Raw genomic sequence first — 21,690 nt, 5'->3', positions numbered from 1 at the left:
GAGTGATGGGACAAATCTGTGCCAGGGAGATGTGTTACCGACACAGAGTTATGAACAATTACCAGCTTGGTGCTGTCACTGGACAACCATCAGCTCTTGCTTGAACCTGCTCACTGGTTCTGTTGGTTAATTTAACAGTACAGATGTCGCCAAGTGGTTGCTCAACACAGCACAATATCCCTGGCAACACAGCAAGATTTTTACACTGGATGTCTCCAGAAAAGCTCTGGCAATTCACGCTGGAGCAATTCAAGGGAATGCCATCTGGAGCCATCTGTTCTGCCTTCCTGCCAGGAGTACAGGCATCTCCCACCGCAGAGCCACCGGGAGCACACATGTGCCACCCTCCCTTTCCACAAGCCTGCCAGGAGATGAGCTGGGGTGACTGACAAGCTGGCATGTTTGCTCTTGCCCTCTTGTCCTGGTTTTTGAAGGGTGGGCAGTAACCCCTGGCAGAAGGGCAGGATGCAACAACGCCTGCCTCCCCTGTGCCCTGCTGCTGGGCATGACCGAGCCATCTGTCATGGCCATTAGCTTCACTCTCCCCTGTCTGTAAAGTACTGCCATTGCTTTGCCCTTGGAAGATGCTTTCCAGAGGCTTTCCCGGAAGACAAGCTCCGTTGTGTCACATAATGGGTTTTGGGCAGTGTCACAAGGACACTGTCGCACGGAATATCGAGGAGGCCACACACCCCCTGAATGGCTGCAGGAACCAATCGTGTGGGAGACAAAAATTTCATGGAAGAGATGCATGAATTACCACCAAGTGCCTCTGTAACCACTGGAACTAATGACACTTAGTGTCCTATGATTACGTGTCTTATGGCTGATTGACTTCGGTGCCGGAGCTTTTCCGCAGTGACGACAAATAAACAATTCCTCTTCTCTGCCTGGCAGCCCATTGCCATGAAATCAGGAGACATTTTACATCCTTGAGACCTTAACCTCTCTGACAGCACGGCTAGCAGATTTAAAACGGGGTTTACAAGGGGAAAAAATGGAAGATGAGAAAAAAAAAATTAAAAAATAGGAAGGATGAACTTATGAAACTTGAGTAAAACTGTGAGACATAAATAAAATCAAATACTTACTGCCATCGTAATTGAGTGTTGCAAATTTGGTTTGTTTCTCTGCACAGCCAGCACTGTTGCACACTCTCATCTGCAACTCATACCAGGTTGCCTCCTGGAGGTCATACAGGATGTAGGACTTGGACAGGGATGTCCTCTGAGCCGTTGTCCAGACCGTTGTCCCAAAGGGCCGGTATTCCAGGGTGAAGGAGGTGATGGGGCAGCCCCCGTCATTCCAGCCTATCAGGTTCAGCTTCACTCGTGTGGTGTTGATACTGGCAAAGAGCTCTTGCTCCTTGGAAAACTGTGGCTCTGGAAGCAACGGTATAATTCAGGTGAAATGCTTAAATATTACAGATAAAGGGCTCTTAAATTATAAAGTTAAGAGAATAACTTCTAGGATGCTTTTAACTTTATCTTGAACTCAGTAGCTATATATTTAACTTCTCCCACTCCTCCTTCTTAAATGTTTTTTTCACACTTATGTGCCAGACTCACAAACTCAGATTTCCAAATCTACAAGTGAAAAAAATATCCATACGTCTCCAGACGGACCTGACTTGCTGGTTTGCATGGTCTGGCATGGCTTGTAAATCTAGTGCAGACACTTCATAGCAATAAAATGCCCCTGCTCACTGCTATGAAAAAAGAGTTCAAAACTTCCTCCAAAAATACTACAAAAGACAAATGCACTTGAAGATTGTCCATTGATGCTCCAGTCTTCTTTTGAAGTGGTTTTTGAACAAGGCTTTTTTGCAAGTACAGAAACTTTCATTTGCCAAAAATGACAAGTTTTAAGAACTTGCAAGAAAAGAACAGCGATTAAAAATAATTATATGCTAACATTGCACATGACATATATGAAAATAATATATATTTTGAATTTTGCATTTCTGAGTTAAAATGTTTCCATTCAGAAAGGGAATGACATTTTTATTTCCTTGTCATACTTTGGGCTCAAATGATGGTTTATGATTAAAGTTTTTTTGGCAGTTCTACATAAGACAGGAGTAATGACAGTCAAAATGGCACCTAAGAATTGAAATAGCAACAGTAGATGGACAAGGGAGATCATCAACAAATGTAATTTAAATTAAATACTGTTGCAGAGTATTTAAAAGTATTATTGCAAACTGTTCAGCAAACCAAGTATCTTTACTGTTAGAAGTTACACCTAATGTAGTGAAAATTATCTGTAATGTGCTATTTTGTTTTCTATAATGAAGCATAACTTTTCCAAATAGGGGTATTTTTGGCATTATTGTATGAAAACATAATCTTTTCTGAACTCTACAGGAATCTAAATGAAACTTGTAATTCCTGCCATGTGTTATGAACTACTTCAAATTGTCCCTGTTAACAGCTTAGGATAGAGATGCTTCTGGAGCTTTAATATGAAGGAGAGTGATCTCAACCTTCTAAATAACACAGTACCTGTTCAGTCCATAACTGTTACACAGGTAGTTTTCAGGCATTTATATAAAATCCCAGAGAAACTCAAAAGGTTGGGAGATCTTCTTTCTCTTGAACCAATAATCTTAAAGATCTTTTCCAATCTAAACAATTCTATGATTCAGATGTTATCTGAAGCATGTTTAAATTTTACATCTCATGCAAAAAGAAACATCTCATGAAAATAAAAAAACCTCAACTGCTACTTCTCCAAGTGTCCCTTTGCTTTAAGGTCAGCAGATGATTCTCCCTGACCACGACAATCTCAGGACATTTGCAGTTGAGCTTCAGCCTCCTCTGAGCTTCAGCAAGTCCTGACACTCACACCCACTCTGCAACAGCACTGGTGTGATGGAGAGGATGGAGAAGGGCTGACATTCCTACCAAAATAAACTATTTTTACTGTGAAACTGCTACCAAGAGAGAGTGTTTCTTACAACTGGCGAAGAGACTCAAGAGGAGGTGACCTTCAGAGCATTATGCAAAACTACTGCACTATCTTCTGTTAAAGTGCCCCTTTAAGTGGGTCTGTAGCCAAATTTGCTCATAGTTCTGACACATATTTCCAGTGTGGAACTTCCCTCAGCAACCAGGACCAATAGACCCAGTGCTGAGCTAAATAAGAATTTCACAGATTTTGGTTGTTTTGCCTTGCAGAACTTGATGTAAACTTTTCCTTTATTTTTGACACTGATCCTGCTCAAAGGATGCTATTTGCATGGCTCCTGCAATACCAGCTTGGAGGAGAAGTAAAACATTGGCCCCATTTCCTCTATACATAAATTTATTCCCTGTCTTCTTTCAACATCCAAATAACGCCCTGAACTTTTATAAGAAGAGAAGAAACAATTTGTTCGTGGCAATAAAGCAGTTGGAATTGCTATATCCCGTGGCAGGGGAGACACCCTCTGACTAAATATCACCCAACCCATCTTAGAAAAAAATTACTGGAGAAATAAGGATAGAACGTCAGGGCTTAAAGCCCTGCAGGGACAGCCTCTTCTCTCACAGCATGGACACAACTGGAAATGCTTCCAAAGCCAGAAATATTAAATATATTTAATATTTAATGTCTTCTCATCAAACCAAGACCTGCAGCAGGATGCCAGAGCTTTAGGGGATGGAAATCCACGTACCTTTTCCAAGTGTCTTGGCCTCGATGATCTCACTGATGCGTCCCGGCCCCACCCCGTTCTGGGCAGTCAGAGTGAACTTGTACCAAGTGCCACATTTCAGTGTTTCCAGCCTGTAGGATCTCTCACTGGGGCTAATGGGAAAACTGCCCCACTGCTCACTGTTATCTTCAGAGTACTGCAAAATATAACCTGGAGGAAAAGCACAGACGGCGGCGATGAGCTGGACGCGAACCACAGATTCTTCAGGTAATCAATCCCACGAGTCATTTTAAAGATCTAATAAAACTGGGAAAGTCCCATTTGCAGGAAGACATAAAGCTCCCCCCTGACTAAAAGATAGGCAATGCATTTTTCCCCATCCTTATACAGCTTAAATACCATTTTTGTGATCGCTTCAAAGGGAAAAGAAAGGGATAGATATTTCTAAGCACCCTTCAATCAGCAACAACCAGATGATGAACCTGGACCCTCGGAAATGAGTGGTTGGAGATTACATGCCTGGAAAATCAGATAGAGTAACTGTCATAACAGCTGAAAGAAAGTGATTAAATGTGTGAATAAACCACCACAAAGACAAACTGCAATTTACTGAAAGCTGTTATCACGGTGATAGAGCACATTAAGGGTTGACAGCAATACAGATTGCTTTGTTTTTCCGGGTTTTTTAGCCATTCATAATTACATACTAATCCTATCAACATATGAGAATTTAGTAGGAAGTAGCAATTAACCTGAATTATATTACCTCGGATAGAACTGCCACCGTTGTCTCCAGGTATCCAGGAAAGAGTGATAGAGGAAGATGTAGTTTTGGATACAGTGAGTCTTGGCTGGTCTGGTGGAACTAGATGGGAAAATAGTTAAAATTAGAAAATGCAATCAAATGATTAGATGTGATCTTAATCACTTCTCATAGTCATTTATCAAATAACTGTTTTGAGTTGCAAAAAAAGCAAATGATTTATGTCAAAGTGTCTGTTTAGCTGACACCCTTGGTTTAAACAAGAGCAGACAAGCTCTCATTTTTTACATTTAATTTTCTACACAATTTTGTCTTTCAATTCCTAACCTTTGTTCTTCTCTGATTTTTTTCGTATCATTCCTGTCAGACTTAAATAGCATATGAGCTACCCAGCCATTCATTTTCATTATTTTTCATATCTGTTTTAGGAGGAAGCTGAAATTTTAGTGGCAGGAAACAGATGTGAAGTTGCAAATGATGCCCCACTTGTACCTGTATTTGCAGGCCATTATGGCAAAAAATAAAAAGAGAAGGGTGTATAATGAGTTTCTGCCACTCAAGTAGGCAGCAGAGTTAGATCTGTGATTGGAGGCAGATCCATAACCTCTTCCACAGCACTGAGGTTATTGGTATAAGGAAGACACAGTTTTATCAGCGAAGGCTGGAAACACTTCAGTTCTGCTGCTCTCTATAAACATTATACCTGTGTTTAATCTGTGGGATATAAGAACCAGGTTCTTATGTGTGGTTCTCAGGACCAGCTCCTGACCGAACACAGGCATAAGACAGAAGTCTCATCTCCCATCTTCCCAGTGCCCACTTTCCTTCAGAGAAAACTCACTTCCACACAGGTTGGATGAGAGGCTGAGTAACCTGGTCTAGGGGAAGGTGTCCCTGCCCATGGCAGGGGAGCTGGAACTGGGTGATCTTTAAGGTAACTTGCAACCTAAACCATTCCATGATTCTATGAAACTCCAGCATGAAAGGGCAGAGAAAGAGCCATGCCACATCCCAGTAAGTTGCCCAGGATAAGAAAAACTGGAACTGGTAAATGGGACAAGGAATTGAGACTGGAAATGGGACTATAAACTGTGACAGTTTAGGCTCAGGCTAAGTAATCCCAAACTGTAATCCCAAACTGCACCAGTGCAGAGTGGCTGGGTTTCCAGAGCTCAGGGACAGGGAGTGGCAAAGCAACCAGCTTTCTTTTCACCTTGACAACTCTGTCATGTGCCAATATGATCATACACTAGTTATGGTCTGGGGAGGTCATCTTAGACTTCTGCCTGAATCTTAAACTGGCCCTGTTGTAGAGATGAAGTAACCAGAACCATGGCACAAAAGCAGTGAGGCCATGGAGGATGATGTTTGAAAAGAATGGCAGGTGAAACTTTAAAGAGCTGGGAGAAAATTTATTGGAGCCCTGGAGGGTCAACATTTGCTAACACATCACTCAAGTGTCTTCTGAACACGTGTGACTAGAGACCTCCAAGCTCCTCAGAAACACAGAAACAAAATGGAGCTTTGCTGCCTTAAGAACAAGAAGTGAGGCATGGACAGTGTCCATCAAGGAGAAGGATGAAGAACTGGGATGGAAAGCCAGGGAGCTCATGCTCAAGTCAGCAGATTGCAAAATAATTTGAATGCTGATATAAATCAGAGGCTGCTGGTTTGCAGCTGTGGACTAGTTCAGAGAGTAGTTCATTTTGCTGCCCTCACAGGGCCCAACAGCGCTGAAGAAAACCAAAGAGACAGTTTATACTCTGAAGGAAAATTCTCTGTGTGAGATGGATTTGTTCTGTTATTCTGACTGACTTGGCTGACTCCATGGAGAGAGACTGCACACACTGCACTGGGCAAGATTTATTGTAAAGCCTTCCATCACAGCTTCACCCTATCTACAAAAACTGGTGGTCCCACATATTAAATGCCATTCTTTCTCTGTCCCTCAGGGAAATAATATTGACTTGCTCTTAGTTACTGCAGTTCAATAAGAGCAAAGATATGCAATTACAGAAGTACTTAATGAAATATAAATATAAGGTTTCCATTTGACAGTGTTTTCTCTGCCTCCTTCCTATTGTGGTCATGCTTTTATATGGATCAACACCATCATGGACACACTTCAGGCATTTCAAAATGCACATAAAAAGCAGCTGGTGATATGCATTAGTTGAAGGTGTACTGATGTTTCTTTTTAAATGCTTCCTCATATCCACCATCAATAAAATTCTGCTCCTCGATAATGAAATTTCTGTCCAAGGTCTCAGTACAGGGGCAAATTTCTGTTGAGAGCTTTTCAGAAGCTGAAGTAAAGGCCTTCAGGTCTTTCTGAATTTTGTAATATTTCAATGATACATGTAATCTTTGTAAGGAGAAGGTATAATCTGTTACTTTCTGAGCGAAGAACTAGAAGATTGTTGTCAATCCTACAAAAACTCACAAAGAGACCTAACTGCAAGCGTGTGAATTTTTCCACCAGAAGCACCTCTTGCTAGCTCATAAAATGTTTATGGCTGAGTCAGACTGACCTGCATAATATTTTATTTATTAATTTAGAAGAATTAGATAGGCATTAACACACATTCATATTAATTTTTTACCCACACTTTGCATTACCAACACGTAGCAGTCAATAGTCGCGGTAACAATTACGAGGTGGATCAAACAGCCTTACCTTGTACCTGCAAATTCAAAATGATTTCATCTGATCCCCAGTTGTTACTGGCCACACAGCTGTAGTATCCAGAGTCTTCTGCTTTCACAGTCCGGATGACAAAGCTCCCGTTGCTGAAGATGCTCCTTCGCCCATCAATCATCACTAGACTGGGTGTCCCGTTACTACCTCACAGGAAACAAAGTGCATACATTAAAGAAGTTACAATCAAAATTAGTCAGAATTGGATTTTTTTTTGAAGCAACTAAGAATGGGAAGAAAGAAAAAGGGGGGGGGAGTTGGTGCGTTCTCTTTAATGAGAGTAAAGGATATTTTCTGTTGGGAAACACTCGCTGTTTGCTTTAAAAATTCACATTATCTGATCCAAATTTGAGTGAAAATGGAAATTCACTCCTTCCTTAACCACATGCTGTTTCATAGAAGTGCCAAAATAAGAGTAAATCAGCTCCTGGCTGCAAAGTTCATCCTTTACAAAATAATAGCTACTTGTATCAATGCCCACGATGGTTTCACAGCACTGCAGTATCACTGCTTACACGTGCCTGGATGAAAATTGTTGTCCAGGTGTGCCTCTCAGTGACTCTGTCAAACTGTGAAACCAGAGCTGAAAAGAGAATAACGAAAAATGAAATCTGGGCAAGACATACTGACACACCTCAGCAGGGATCAGTGTGTCAGGCATTTTGCTTTCTCAGAATAAAACCATCCTGTCTGCCCGAAGGTAAAACAAAACAGACTCCAAGGTTTCACATTTTGAATGTTTTCCTTTACCCTTTCTCCATTATTCTTCTGCTTTTGACACCTTGTAATCACCACAGCCAATGAGTTCAAGGGATTTCTAAACTCCTCATCTACCGTGACCACGTCTAAGTGCCCACATCACAACCTTTAGGATTTTAAGGAAATGGGCTTTATCAGAGCTATACATTTAGTTGCTGGTTACCTATCCTTCATCCATTTGACTGTTGGAGCTGGGTCCCCCACGGCTTTGCAAGGGAGAACAATGTCCTTCATCCAGGGAGTCGTCACCGTGCCGCTGAAGGTCAAAATCCTGGCAGGAGCTGGGGGGGAGAGAGAGAGAGAGCAAGAAAGACTGGAGTGAGGTGTCCATTCATACAGCCCTTAGAAGGGAAATACAGACACCCAGAATTAAAGGTGGAAAAGCAAACTAATCTGTTTCAAGCGGTGCTTTTAGGAAACTAATTCATTTTAACTCGTAATATTGTCTATTTATTCAAGCACAAATATCAGCTTCAGTATTTGGAAGGAAAGTAACTGAAAAGACAGATAAGGGACAGAATGGAATAGTCTTTGTAGAGAAAAAGAGTAAATCCAGTTATTTGTCATCTTTACTGACTTTTATATATTTCATAGCAGAAATTACAGATGAAAATTATGTCCAATGGATGCTTCTCTCCAAACTCTCAGCAAGAAGTGTCCACAACAGACAGGTGTCTTACAGAAGCTAAATTATTGACACATAACTGCTACAACAGTTTTGTTATAAAGCAAAGTAAACCTTCAGGTATGTACAGGTTAATACATTGCAGAGTATACCAGAAGTCCACAAATATGAACAAACTCTTCAGTCAGTTTGTGTCAGCTCTCAGATCACCAAAATATATCAAGAAAAGTATCAGTCCTGTAGTTTTAGTTTATAATACAGAAGAACACTGAGGTTGTTTTAGAGGTTCATTTATTACTTAAGAATGATCCTTGATAGAAATAGATTTCCTGTTGGCCTCTAAATATACATTTTAAAGGCACATACTGACTACAGATAGACAAAATACTGTAGGCTTGATCTACTTCAGCCATGCACACTGATCAGAATTTATACTTAATAATCCATTTTGCACCAATTAGAAAAACATGAAAATGAGACCCAGCTTCAAATATAACTGGGATGGTTAATCTTGAAGAAAAAAAAATCATGCATAAAAGAACAGGCCTTGAAAAATTAAGCAAAATTACTTGAGTAGGCTGCAATGGGACTTGAGATATTCATAAAAAGAAAAGACTTCATAGATTATATCATCAGTTTGGGCTGTATTGCCTGTGCTCTCTTCTCACACTGTTGAAGATCAAGCTTCTAGAGAGATTTTTCTCTGGTCAGAATTTTGACTGAAAACAAAAGTAGCTGTTTAAAAATTTAGGTAACAGACAAAGTGGTAATGGGACAACATTATTTTCTGAAGAGCCAAGGATAGATATGTCCTGTCCTGGCTCAACAGCAGCTGAAGATACCTGGCTCCCTCCTTCCAGAAACTCTGATAATTAACCCTGGAAGGAAAGTGTTGCCCTGGAAAAGTTAAACACCAAAGTGACTCAAAGACACTGGTCAGTCATTAAAGCCTCATGAATCTGCCTGGTTTTCCACCAGGGCATTCCTAAGACCACGTCCCCTAGGAAAGATTTACAGAGGCCTCTACTGCCATAAGCCATGGGCTCATTAACCAAAGGAGCTCACACAGAAAAATGCTCAGTGCACTCAGAGACACACACAGTGAAATCCTGACTCTGCTCAAGTGTTAAAAGGCTCAACTGTCTTCAGTGGTGCCTGGTTCTTGTGGCAGGAGGTGCCTCCTGGTGCTCACACCATCTTTAAAAAGCAGCAGGAGATGTTGTCAGCTCTGACTATCTACAAAACACATCTGGAACCTCTGGACTGCTTGAATTCCCCATTCCATGCAAAATTCCTCTGTAAAGTCAAGCCTGAAAACTCATTTAAAATTAACTATTAATTATTTCCTCCCTGGCCTTCCCACCTCCTTGGTGGATATTGAAATATCCAGCTATTTCCAACTGCTGCCAGTTCCTGTGGGACACAGCATGTGGAATACAGGGATCCTGCTGAAGCCTTCAGCACAACGTGGCACCACTGGTGGCAAACTGTCTGTGTTATCCCTTTGCTTTTGATAGTTCTTTCAAAGTGAATTCTTCCTTTAGGTCAAAGGTTGGACATCAGAAATTGAAAGTGCAACAATGATGTTGTAGCTCCTGGTTTTCCACATCCTGGTTTTGCTGTGATGGGTGGAAATAACATAAAGCTCAAAGAAGATTAAGTGGTAAAATGACAGGTCATAACGCAGAAGTGCTGATTCCAAATGCTCAGTGCACTATTCCTCTGAAAGTATCCACAGGTTTCTACAGATTATCTTATTCCTTTCATGCACTGAGTGCTTTTATAAGAGATCATGGTAATTTTCAAGTCCAATTTTCTTCATAGCTTGACTTCTAATAATGTCCCGAGACTGCTAAAAGGTACACAAAGAAAACTAGAAACGAAATAAATGCCAAGTGAAATCCATCTAAAAGCAACGGGTTTGAAACTCCAACAGGCATTCATGAGGTAAAAATGCCTGGAATCTCACAGACCTCTCCCTTTTGAGCAAAGGGAGTTTTAGGAAGCACGTGAGCAATTCAGCTGCAGAGTTTAAGGGTTTACCTCTGTTGTCAAAGCCACCCACATGCCTACAGACTTCTCTCCAGCCTTTAATTTGATGGCATGGCACTGGATTGGGGCTGTGTCTGTCCTTATTTTTTGCAAATTACCCAATCATTAATTGAAGAGAAAGAGGTGCCTTCACAGAACAGTGCACTCCCTTATGCTAATGAGGTTTTCTGCAGGTTTGTTTGCTTAAATTACAAATCCTATAACCTACATTTACTGTCATAGAAATAGAAATGGGCAGGAATTCTTTGCAAGAGGCTGTAACACATTTTTTTGGGTGTGGGTTTTTTTTTTTATCCAGAGGACACAACTGCATTTTAAAGGCAAACTGAACAACAGCTATGACAACCTGTTCCATCCCTTGAAGTGTTCAGGGCCAGGTTGGATGGGGCTTGGAGCAACCTGGGAGAGTGGAAGTTTCTCCTCTCAGGGAGGCAGGAATGAGATGATCTTTAAGGTCCCTTCCAACCTAAACATTCCATGGTTTTATGGTTGTGATATCCTGTGGACTCCAGTCTGAAGAACCATTAAAGGAACAGACCACTGAGGTGTGCTATTATCATGTGAGCTCCCCATGTTTTTTAAAAACATTAAACAAACAAATCAGCATAGACTAAGGGGGAAATCTGTTCAAAATTTATGCTCAAGTAGTCTAAAAGAACAGAGAAAACTCAACACTGAAATCAGAGAGTTCTCCCCAGAGGATCAGATTGCCATGGGTCCAGATCTGTTATCATCACTTTGCCAGCAAATGTCATTCTCCATCAGTCATGGCCAGTAAATAAGAGGAACGAGGTGCATGCAAGGTTTTATGTCTTTTGAATATATTTGATAGGCTCAACCCACGTCTTTCAAGTCAACAATGAAGTGTAATTTGAGGGGCAGGGGCAGAGCTTTACTTCCAGACTGAACTTTCATTGTCGTGATTATTTTCTGTTTGTTGGGTTTTTTCTTTATTATTTCTGTCAGTTAATTACAGAGAATAACAATCTGTTCTGAGAAATGAAGGCACTAAAGAAAGAAAGAAATGTTAACTTGAATTAAGCTTTCATTTAAATTGGACTATCCATTTCACATCAAACCCCTATCTAGACATTCTCATTGTTCTCAAAGGAGTTCTTAAAGGGGTTATAATTAAGTTGACATAATTCAATTCAGAGTTAACTCTCATTAGCTGTCAGGATGGTATCATTACTTGGACAGTTACTGTGCAGTAAGAGGAGCAAAAAAAGAAGCAAACAACTTCAAAACAAAGGCCCACAGGATGTTTTAGCATTGGTAACTCGTGGTAAAATCAGGCTATAACTGCTCCTAACTCTGTGATGTGCTGTTTGCTTCAGACAAACTGGGGGGTGAGAAAGGTCTTGAAGACTATTAGCTCTGCCCATCCTTCTTCACTGTGCATCCACTGCCCTTGTCACTGATCAGCACTTCCTCCCAGCTCTCTAAAAAGCCCTGTGATGCATTCATAAAGGAAGTCTTGCACATGATACAATAATTTCTAACCCAGCTGCATCCAAAGTTCATAAAATTGCCATCTACTAGTATTCCTTGTGCCCATCAAAGCCTCCACAAATGGATTATTCACCACTTTTTCAGTCCTAAGTGCATGTAAGAGGCTTTTCCTGAGCATCATCTAATGCAGACTTTATATTGGAGTACCACTGCAAGCTCTAAGGTTGACTGGATGCATTCTACTGTCCTTTGAAATAAAGCCTTGTTCAGACTGACCTGTCTATATTGAAGTAATTAATTATTTTTCTTTAAAGTCATGTTGTCTTTTCATAGAAGTTATTTTTAAGTTCACTTATTTGTCATCATGGATTATGTTACATAAGCTTCAGAGGAGCAGAATTAATTCTGGTAAGCTGGATCAGTTTAAGTACATGTGGGTCAAGTTGCAACTTCTCAATTTTTTGGCAGAGAGCAGCTGCATCCCGCAATTCCTCACGAGAAGGGGTTAAGAATCTTGGCACCTGCAGGGTCTGCACTGATCTGTGTTCATCTTTGAACACCTCCCTCTTTCTTTAAATGCACAGGGAATGGAAAGAGAGAAATTCTAGTGCACGCTGTGCAGGGTTTGCCTGTAGCCTCAGCCTATTAGTATTGCACCATTTTGATGGTTGATTGGTTTTATTTTTATTCAAGCATCTATTTTTACGCATATTTTTGCTTCCTTTTTTTTTTAAATTTCATCACCACACATCCATTCCACACAGGTGACAACTGGACTAAAAAGAGGAGCACACTGAGACCTTTGCCCTGTTTCCCTAAGATGTTTATTCAAAATATTCCTTCACTGATGTCCTTTATTACTCCTCATCCCTCTTTTAAGATCTCAACTTTGGTCATACTGATGTTCACAGCGCAGTGTGCAGTTATCCTACAAATTAGTCAACAGTGGAAAAGCTCCAGATTTTTCAGATCCTTTGGACTTTTCATGGCCTTTCAAACACCCTTTCGGTCATTCCACTAACACCGTGTAGCTCCTAAGAGAAAGAATTGTCTGAAAGGCTGTACAAAAAGCACCACAAAGAAGGTGACTCTCCTTAATTGACGGAAAAAAAACCCTACAAAAATCCCAGAGCCTTCTCTTCTCCAGGTTGAACAATCCCAGCTCTCCCAGCTTTTCCTCCCAGCAGAGCTGCTCCAGCCCTCTGATCCTCTTGGTGCCTGCTCTGGACTCTCTCCAGCAGCTCCATGTCCTTGCTGTGCTGTTCCCCAGGGCTGGAGCAGCTCTGCAGGTGGGGTCTCACCTGAGGGGGCAGAGGGGCAGAATCCCCCCCCTCACTTGCTGCCCACAGTGCTTGGGATGCAGCCCAGGATAAAGCTCAGATAGTTAATCTACCACCATCAAACTGGTGATCTCCCACTCAGACTGGCAGGAATGCAAGATTTCCCACGGTGAGGTTGCTTGCTCTTCCATGCAGAAAGTGCCTTCATGTTGGTGGCACGAGGCTGAAATTCTGCAAAGCTTTTTTTTTAGAAAATATCTCTCCTCATAATGCACTTGACACTTTCTTTAACATTTCTACATCATTAGACACATGAGTGAAGAATTAGCAGGCATGTAAAACTGCAAAGTCAATTAAATTTTTGCAGCTTTTGGGGTCTGTGCATTACTCTGCTCATAATGGCACAGGCTGTGATGTACCAAGTTGAGTGGGGAAAAGACATCAGCCTGAACACCTCACACAGAGAATAAATATGATGGGACTCTTCTCACTTTCCTGTCTATTTTCAAAGCTAAGGTACTATAATATTGCAGGTATCACATCTCACAGAACAGGTAAGGCAGAATTCACAGGCCCAAGCACTACCTTTTAATAGAACAACCAGTACAGCTGGAAATAAATATGCAAGATTTGAGGCACATTATCCCTTCATCACATCTGAAATAGAAGCAGCAAACTTCAAAGCTAATGCAAGTAGAGAACAATTGCTCAGAGTTCAGATATGTTAATCAAACCATTTTATACAGAAGATGGCACTTGTGGAGTACACAGGAGATATAACTAAGGAAAGGAATGATAAAGAAGTTACCTTGTACAGCAAGAGAAAGAAACATACTCAGAGGGGGAGAGGTATCATGTGCAAACCCTCTGTAGCCCACAAAAGAAGACAAAAATTGCTCCAAAAAAAGCAACACGCTTCCTTCTAAGGAAGGTAGGACGAGTTACCCCCCCCCCAGAGGAGCATGTCACCCTCTCTCTGCTGACTCCAGCAAAAGCTGAGAGTTGTCACTTTTGGAGAGAGAACTGAAGTTCTCCGCTGACAAATCCCGCCCTCGGTGAGCGGTGAGGCGCGGAGAGGCCACGTGCCAATTATCACAGTAATTAGCACTGCAAAGCCCTGCCTGGCTCCGGGCAGGGCTGTCACTGTTACCTTTGGCCAGCGGCTCCACCGTGATGATCTCGCTGCTGTTGCCTCTGCCCGCGGCGGTCACCGCCACCACCCAGACGCTGTACTGCCGATTCCGGCTCAGGTTGGGGATTCTGTAGGAAAATGAGTCGGGAGAGGCTTCAAACTCGCTGATTACCTGTGGTGGGAGAGACAAATGTTTCCAGACTAAAATAAACAGCGTTTGGACAATGCCTGCTAAGCTGAGCGCTACAAAGGCTGTTACTTCAGGGTTCTCCTGAATATCAATGGCTGCAAACAGATGGCACACGGCGATAAACTGAGCAGGCACAATAACTTGTTGCAATCCATTTATATTCAGTGAATTTGGGCCTATGTCTTGTTTACAGATTGCTTGTATTCAGATTGGGACTTTTATGTGCCTGTTTATTTTTACAGGGTTGGATAAACAATTGAAGGGAACACATTTGACTGAATTTTACCGTCAATAGTTCTGACAAAGCAGAACTGCTGCTTCTGATTTGCATCTACACAAAACTTTCCCAACAGAGGATTCAGTCCTGCATCTGCTGTGAAATCTGGAGTTTACTAGTTGAGATATGTCTACAAGAAGCTTTGGTGTTCCTTATTCTTGGCTTTGGTGCCTTATTCCTTCAGCAGTGGGGCGAACCAAGAAATAAAAACCGTGTTCTGTAACAGACTGTTCAAACTTCCCCCCCACGTCTAGTTTTGTACAGTCACAGAATTACTTCCATTCAAAGGCTCCCAGCTGAAGGTCATCTCAGCCAGTTAGCTGCATTAGCAGGGAAGGACAAGTGCTGGAAGAAATGCCAGTTCAGTCTGTTGTCACACTGTCACTCAAGTGCCTCGGCCGCGGGGCTGCGGCGAAGCGGAGCAGCTGCTCTGCAGTACCTGCTCGTCTGTGAGAGGCTCTGCAGCCTCCTTGGAGCAACCTGTGCAAGGAAAAGCGTGGAGAAACATATAGATTCCCGCAGGGAATGTGGCTTTGTGCACCTCAGCACATCCCTCCACAGGAAGCTCGGTGGAGGAGAAGGCAAACCTCAAACGCTGCTCAATACAGCCACTTTTATTTCTGATACGGGCTTTGTGATGCTGGTACGTAAAAATAGAGGGGAAATGAAGCATTAGAATGAATAATACTCACTTCCCTGTGCAATGCTGAGCATGGTAACAGCTAACTATCACCCGGCTAAAAATAATTAGAACGTTAATGACGTAGAAAAGAAGATTTTACGAGGAATCAGCATTAAAAATAGTGCATCGCTGTAATCTAAACTTGGTTCAGACTGACAGAAAGTGTGCAAGGAATCTCTTTGATATACAAATAATCTGCTTGTGGTAAAGGCCAATTCCATCTGATTAGCATTTCAAAAGGCACATTGACCTGAAAATACTGGAATATGTAGTCCTTCAAAGTGAATTCCAAATAAACAGGGGATGTTTCTGAGGTATCATTAAACACCTCTCCAGTGTGAATTGGTAGAGTTTCAGCTACTGAATGGGTCAGTGCACTTCTCTGTTCTTGAGTTGGCATCTCCTACAGCCAGGGGAAAAGGGGAGTTCATCTCATCTCATCTCATTTAGGAAATCTAGACTGAAGACATCTGTACCTGAGCCAGACCCCCTTCAGAGACCACGCAAAGGCTTCTACAAGAACACATTCTGTTTATTCCATGGTTACTAACTTTTCTGGGAAGACTGGTTTTCTCCTGCTAAGTTACCCAGGCTAAGCACAAGCCTAAATGGGGACCTTGCCTTATTTTCTAGCTCATCTCATTGCTCCTTTCCTTGTCAAAATGCCAAGTCAGCTTGTCCCATTTAACAGGCATTTGCCTGGGTTCCCACTTCTGATATGAAGAGGTCAGTGCAGCCAGACATTCCTATTATTATGTGAAATACTGCAGCAGGTTTTGAGAACCATCTGTCTTGACATTTATACAGGAATATTGGACAAATGCCCGTAGCTTGACAGACTGGATCTTTGTGAGGTCGTACATAAAAATTAATGTATTGATCATGGCACAGGAGGCTGAATTTTAATATTAATGAGGCAGCATTTCCTAGGGTTAATTTGAAAGTCAAGCAGGCCAGGCTGTCTCTAGCACTCGGCTCCACTCATTAATGGAGTTATGTGGCACAGGTTACTTCTAAACCACCTATGGATGCAGCATTTAGGAACAGCTGAACATCACAGAATTCCTCTTTGCTCACTTTCATTCCAGCAAACATCAGACCAGTTAAATTTACACTGGTTTCCCCATGATTCCTGTGCTTTATGAAAGGGACACATGGCTGTCTTTGGAAGCCACTCTTAATACAGCCAATCTCCTGCTTGAAATGCCTCACTGCCCTGCTCCCCTCTGCTGTGGCAAAATTGTCTCAAAACAGAGGAGCTCTCTCTCCCTGAAACTCCAAAGATGGAAGAATCACAGATTTAGCTTTTAAATGCCTTGTCTTCAGTTCCTTTCTTTCACCCACAGAGAACCAGCATCAGTCACACATTTGCATCTATAGCTATTCCGAACGTAAAATCAATTATTCTCAGAATTAATTTATTAATTGAACCTGGTAAATGTACCTTCACTAAATAAATGATTCTCATTTTCTTAAAACAAACTGCTATAGCAGAAGAGTTTAGTTTCTAACTGGTTAACATACATCTTCTGTTTCCTCAGCTCACATTCCTTTTTAAACACTGGGATGCACCAGTGACAAAGAATTGATTTTCCTTTAAACTTTTGCCTGTCATTTCAATTAGAGTAACATGCCAGAGACTTTGATTACACAAGGAGAAAAAAGGCAGCTTTGTCAGCAGAGGGAAGATTAAACAATTGAAATAAGAAATATTTTAAAGGAATGTCACCTTGTCACATACTGGTCTGTGCATGTGCCAGTATAAAACATGTGCTGCAGTTCTGTCTCAGGAGCAGTAACATGCTTGCTCAAGGGATTTTTTTCTTCTAACCACTATTTTTCTTCAGCTTATAGATGATGGGTTAATTTTTTTTCTGTCTTTAGCTCACTGTCCAGAAAGGACAGGCAGAGATCAATCTCTAAAAAGCCAGCAAGGGCTGTGAAGAATGAAATGAAATGAAATCCAAGTCCTCTATCAGGATGCAGTCAATCTACTTCCCAAACCAGGCAATGGCAAGATATGCTGAGGAACAGCCACTGCAGGGAACATCAATTTCCTCTGATGCAACTTCAGCTCTGCTGGTGTGCATTCCTTCACACACTTTGAAGCAGGATGCCATCTTCTGGCATTTCTGACTCCTTTAAAGCACAATTAAATAGGTAATATGCATAGATTCTGATGCCTCTGGCTTTTATTTTTGATTGCTTCTTTTATTTGTTGCTTTGTTTGTTGTGGTTTTTTTTTTAACCCAGCCTTGGACAAAGGTTGCTTTAGAAAAAATTAAAGAAATATTTCTAACATTTTCCAAGTAATCTCTGTTTCCCAAACAGAGAGTTAAGACATATATATACAACCTGGAGTAGCAAGTGTGTTTTCACTGTTAATTTAGGTAGAAAATATGGCCATAGCATCATGTAAAGGACCCTGAGAGTTCACCCAAGTCTCTATTTCTTTTTTAAACCAGGTTCAACTGTATCTGCTCCATTTCAAAAAGATGTTTTTCCAACCTGATTTTGAAGACTTACAATAAAAAGAGATTTTGCAACTCCCTAGGCTGCACAACCTATCCCATTGCTTAATCTTATGGTTAGAAATCTTTTCTTGTAATCTAGCTCGAGTTTCCTGCTGCCCTTTAAGGCCATATCTTCTTTTCCAGGCTCTTAGGAACATGGGGAATAGAAAATTACCCTGATCTTTGCACTAGCCTTTAATCTACATGAAGTTTTATCATTCCTTTCCCCACCAGTACCCTTATCTTTTTACAACTAAATAACCCTGATGCTTTCAACATTGTCCAGAAATCACATTTTCTGCAGCAGTTCCTCCAAGAATATCTGCTGTTAACCTTCAGGCTCTCGAACGATGGTCCATAGCTTTCTCAAACACGGTTTCCAAACCTGTATTCAACAATTCCAGGGTTTCTCATTTGGCTTTTCACAACAGGATCATAAAGGCAGCTGATGTTCATCTTGGGATGCACAATAACCTCAAAACCCCCTTCTGAAGAACCAAGCCAATTGCTCTCTACCCAGTGCTTCTGTAGCTGATTATTCATACTACTCATTTTCTTGCTAAATTTTATCTCACTTTTTGCAGACCAATTTCTCAGTTCATCAAGATCTGTCTGAATTCTGGTTGTGTCTCCTGTGTACATGCAATCCCTCTCAGCCTTATATCTCCTGCAAATTTAATAGGCAGCCTCTCTATTTCATTATCCAGGTCACTAATGGAACCACTGCACAAAAGTGGACTCAGGAGAGATACTTATGTCTCTCCCTCTTGCCCACAACAACAAACCACGGGTTTTGCAGGCTCCCACAGAGCAGCAATCAGTTTTATATCTGGCCTGAGTTGAATCAGTGAAATGCTGTTTGCATAGCTGGGTTTCTCCCAACAAACATCAGTCCTCTGGGCTTATCTCCGCTGCTACATGGGAGACAGCCAGGCAGTGTGGTGTGCACTCCATCCCAATGCTCCACAAGGCTTTCCAACTTGGTCTCTAGCTCAGTTTTGTACTGCTTTAAATAGCTCTCATCAAAACAAATCTGCTTTAGCAGTGTGCACTGACACTGGTCACCATCACATCCTCTTGGGGCCTGGTGCTGCTCCTCAGCCCTTGTTTAATCAGTAGTGCAGATGAGGCCTATGATAAGCACTGAGTCTCATCAGTAATTAAAGTAAGTTTTTAGTTCTGTGTGGTCAAAACACAAAGATCTCCATCTTTTTGAACACCGTCACAGAACTGTCTGCCGTGCTCTACCTCAGGCCTTTGTTGTTCCTGGAAATCCCAGAATCCCGGAATCATCACGGCTGGAAGAGACCTTCAAGATCATCTACCCCATCTGTCACCCCAGCACCACCATAATCACCCCTAAAACACAACCCCAAGGGCCACATCCCGGTGCCTCTGGAACACTTCCAGAGACAGTGACTCCACCACCTCCCTGGGCAACTTATTCCAAGGCCTGACTACCCTTGCGGTGAAATTTTTTTTTCTAATCTCCCCTGGTGCAACTTGAGGCCATTTCCTCTCATCCTTTCCCTTGGGACATGGCAGAAGAGCCCAATCCCCCCTCCCTGCCCCCTCCTGTCAGGGAGTTGCAGAGAGCAATGAGGTCCCCTCTCTTTGAGCCTCCTCTTCTACAGATAAACCCCCCCAGCTCCCTCAGCTGCTTCTCATAGGACATGTTTTCCAGACCCTTCCCCAGATCCATTCCCTTCTCTGGACTCGCTCCACCACCTCAATGTCCTTTTGGAAGTGAGGGGCCCAGATCTGAACACAGTACTCGAGGTGTGGAGCACTGCCGTGTTTTATTTTAAAAACGATGTTTTAGAGTCTCCTGGACTCACAAGTTGTCCAGTAATGTGGGATATAACCAGTTGTTTCTACCTGGAAGCAAACTGGGGTGATACAAAATCAATACATTTCTCTATTTATAGAGAATGAACTTCAACTTCTGCATCCCTGAACAGAGTAGACAGACCACTCATTTGCCCTCTCAGTGAACTCCCTGAAGATGTGAAACTCTGCCTGAGGTTGTGAGTTGTACTTTTCTTGAGGACTGCTGGCTTTTGCCTTGCTTCCTTTCACACATGACCAGGCTGTCAGAGCTGCAAATAACCACCAATCCCGGACCCAGTCTCCAGTAAGACTCCTGGCTGCCTCTTTGGTCACACAGAGGTTTCTGTTCAGGCTCATGTTTTGAAACACGGCATCTTCTTCCCTGTGAGGGTGGTGAGGCCCTGGCACAGGTTGCCCAGAGAGGTTGTGGATGCCTCATCTTTAGATGTGTTTAAGGCCAGGTTGGACTGAGCTTTGAGGAACCTGGGCTAGTGGAAGATGTCCCTGCCCATGGCAGGGGGTTGGAACTGGATGATCTTTAAGGTCCCTTCCAACCCAAACTATTCTGTGATTCTAGGATCTGCTTTTCACTCAGCATTATTGAAGGCAACTGCTGGAAGCAGAAGCTGTGCACAAAGCAGAATGCAGCTGCCATATAACATTTTATCTTTTTTTTTATTTCCTTAAATATGGGACTGAAATGTTAGAAAGTGTAAGATGGGAATTTTGGAAACAACAGAAGTAACTCCCTGCCTTCCCATTTCCAAGAATTACACCTGGAAGACAACCCACTGCCTAGACTTCCACGTGGTCAAGGAGTCTGTTGTGTGGAAGCCACCAAGATACACCCCCTGCCTGACCCTTTGGAGAAACACACAGAGAGTCCATCAGCCTCCTGAAGCTGGTGAAGGGTCTAGAAAATGTCTTATGAGAAGCTGAGGGAGCTGGGGGGGTTTATCTGGAGAAGAGGAGGCTCAGGGGGGACCTCATTGCTCTCTGCAACTCCCTGACAGGAGGGGGCAGGGAGGGAGGTCGAGCTCTTCTGACATGTCTCAAGTGAAAGGACAAGAGGAAATTTTGCCAGGGAGGTTCAGATGAGATATTACAAGGAGGGAGTTTTATGAAAAAAAATCAATATCGAATTTGTTTTTCAGTAGGGCTTTACAAGGAGACCTTTTAAAAATGGTATAGAAACAGCACATCATCAGAGTCAATTTATACTCTGTCACATCTCTCCTGAGGTCTGCTCCCTGACAAAAACAAGATAGGCAAAAAATGTAAAGTTGACAAAGCAATTAAAATAATGAATGTGCTATGTTTGGGAGCTGGCACCAAAGCTGTGAAATAACTATGAAAAAAGCTAAATATAGTACATGTGGTATATTAAAAAAGACACATTTTAAGTACCATCCAAAATAAGGTTTTAAAATAACCACCAAATTATACACTATTTCTATGCTAAATAAAGAACAAGAATTAATAAACATAAATATCTTCATGCTGTAAAAAGTACTATATAGATACAGTGATAAATACTGCTTGTAATATACAAATCAATGAACATATATTTTAAATTCATCCTTACAGGTTCTGCTGACTCTAAATAAGCTTCTCTTCAGCAGTAACTTTATCTACTTGGCCAACTTCTGTCAGCTCCTTCTCCCCTTTTTCAGAGACTTTCAGCATCCTTTCAATCACTGAAGCTTCCACAGTATGCAAATAACAAATCATTTGTGGCTTATAATTTCTTTAACTCTATTTTCCTTGCCTTTTATTCAAGTCTTTAATCTGGGGAGGAGC

At 41.9% G+C, this 21,690-nt stretch overlaps 1 protein-coding gene and 1 long non-coding RNA gene across 3 annotated transcripts in view; one reads left to right on the top strand and one right to left on the bottom strand.

Moving 5' to 3' along the window:
• DSCAM (DS cell adhesion molecule) overlaps positions 1-21,690 on the bottom strand; it is a 443,293-nt gene that overhangs the window by 43,910 nt on the left and 377,693 nt on the right. Inside the window, exons 21-26 of one of the 2 annotated variants that reach the window (XM_064647059.1) lie at positions 14,417-14,570; positions 8,021-8,138; positions 7,078-7,241; positions 4,404-4,502; positions 3,659-3,847; positions 1,092-1,382 (exon numbers count right to left, since the gene is read on the bottom strand). In XM_064647059.1, the coding sequence (XP_064503129.1) occupies positions 1,092-1,382; positions 3,659-3,847; positions 4,404-4,502; positions 7,078-7,241; positions 8,021-8,138; positions 14,417-14,570 (1,015 nt within the window). Of the gene's footprint in view, positions 1-1,091; positions 1,383-3,658; positions 3,848-4,403; positions 4,503-7,077; positions 7,246-8,020; positions 8,139-14,416; positions 14,571-21,690 lie in introns of those variants that run through there. The other variant, XM_064647060.1, reaches the window with a different exon arrangement.
• LOC135410388 (uncharacterized) overlaps positions 1-21,690 on the top strand; it is a 162,100-nt gene that overhangs the window by 81,509 nt on the left and 58,901 nt on the right. The window lies entirely within an intron of this gene.

This window comes from Pseudopipra pipra, chromosome 2, assembly GCF_036250125.1.
Source record: "Pseudopipra pipra isolate bDixPip1 chromosome 2, bDixPip1.hap1, whole genome shotgun sequence".
Lineage (NCBI taxonomy): Eukaryota > Metazoa > Chordata > Aves > Passeriformes > Pipridae > Pseudopipra > Pseudopipra pipra.
This window is presented reverse-complemented; position numbering and strand designations above follow the sequence as displayed.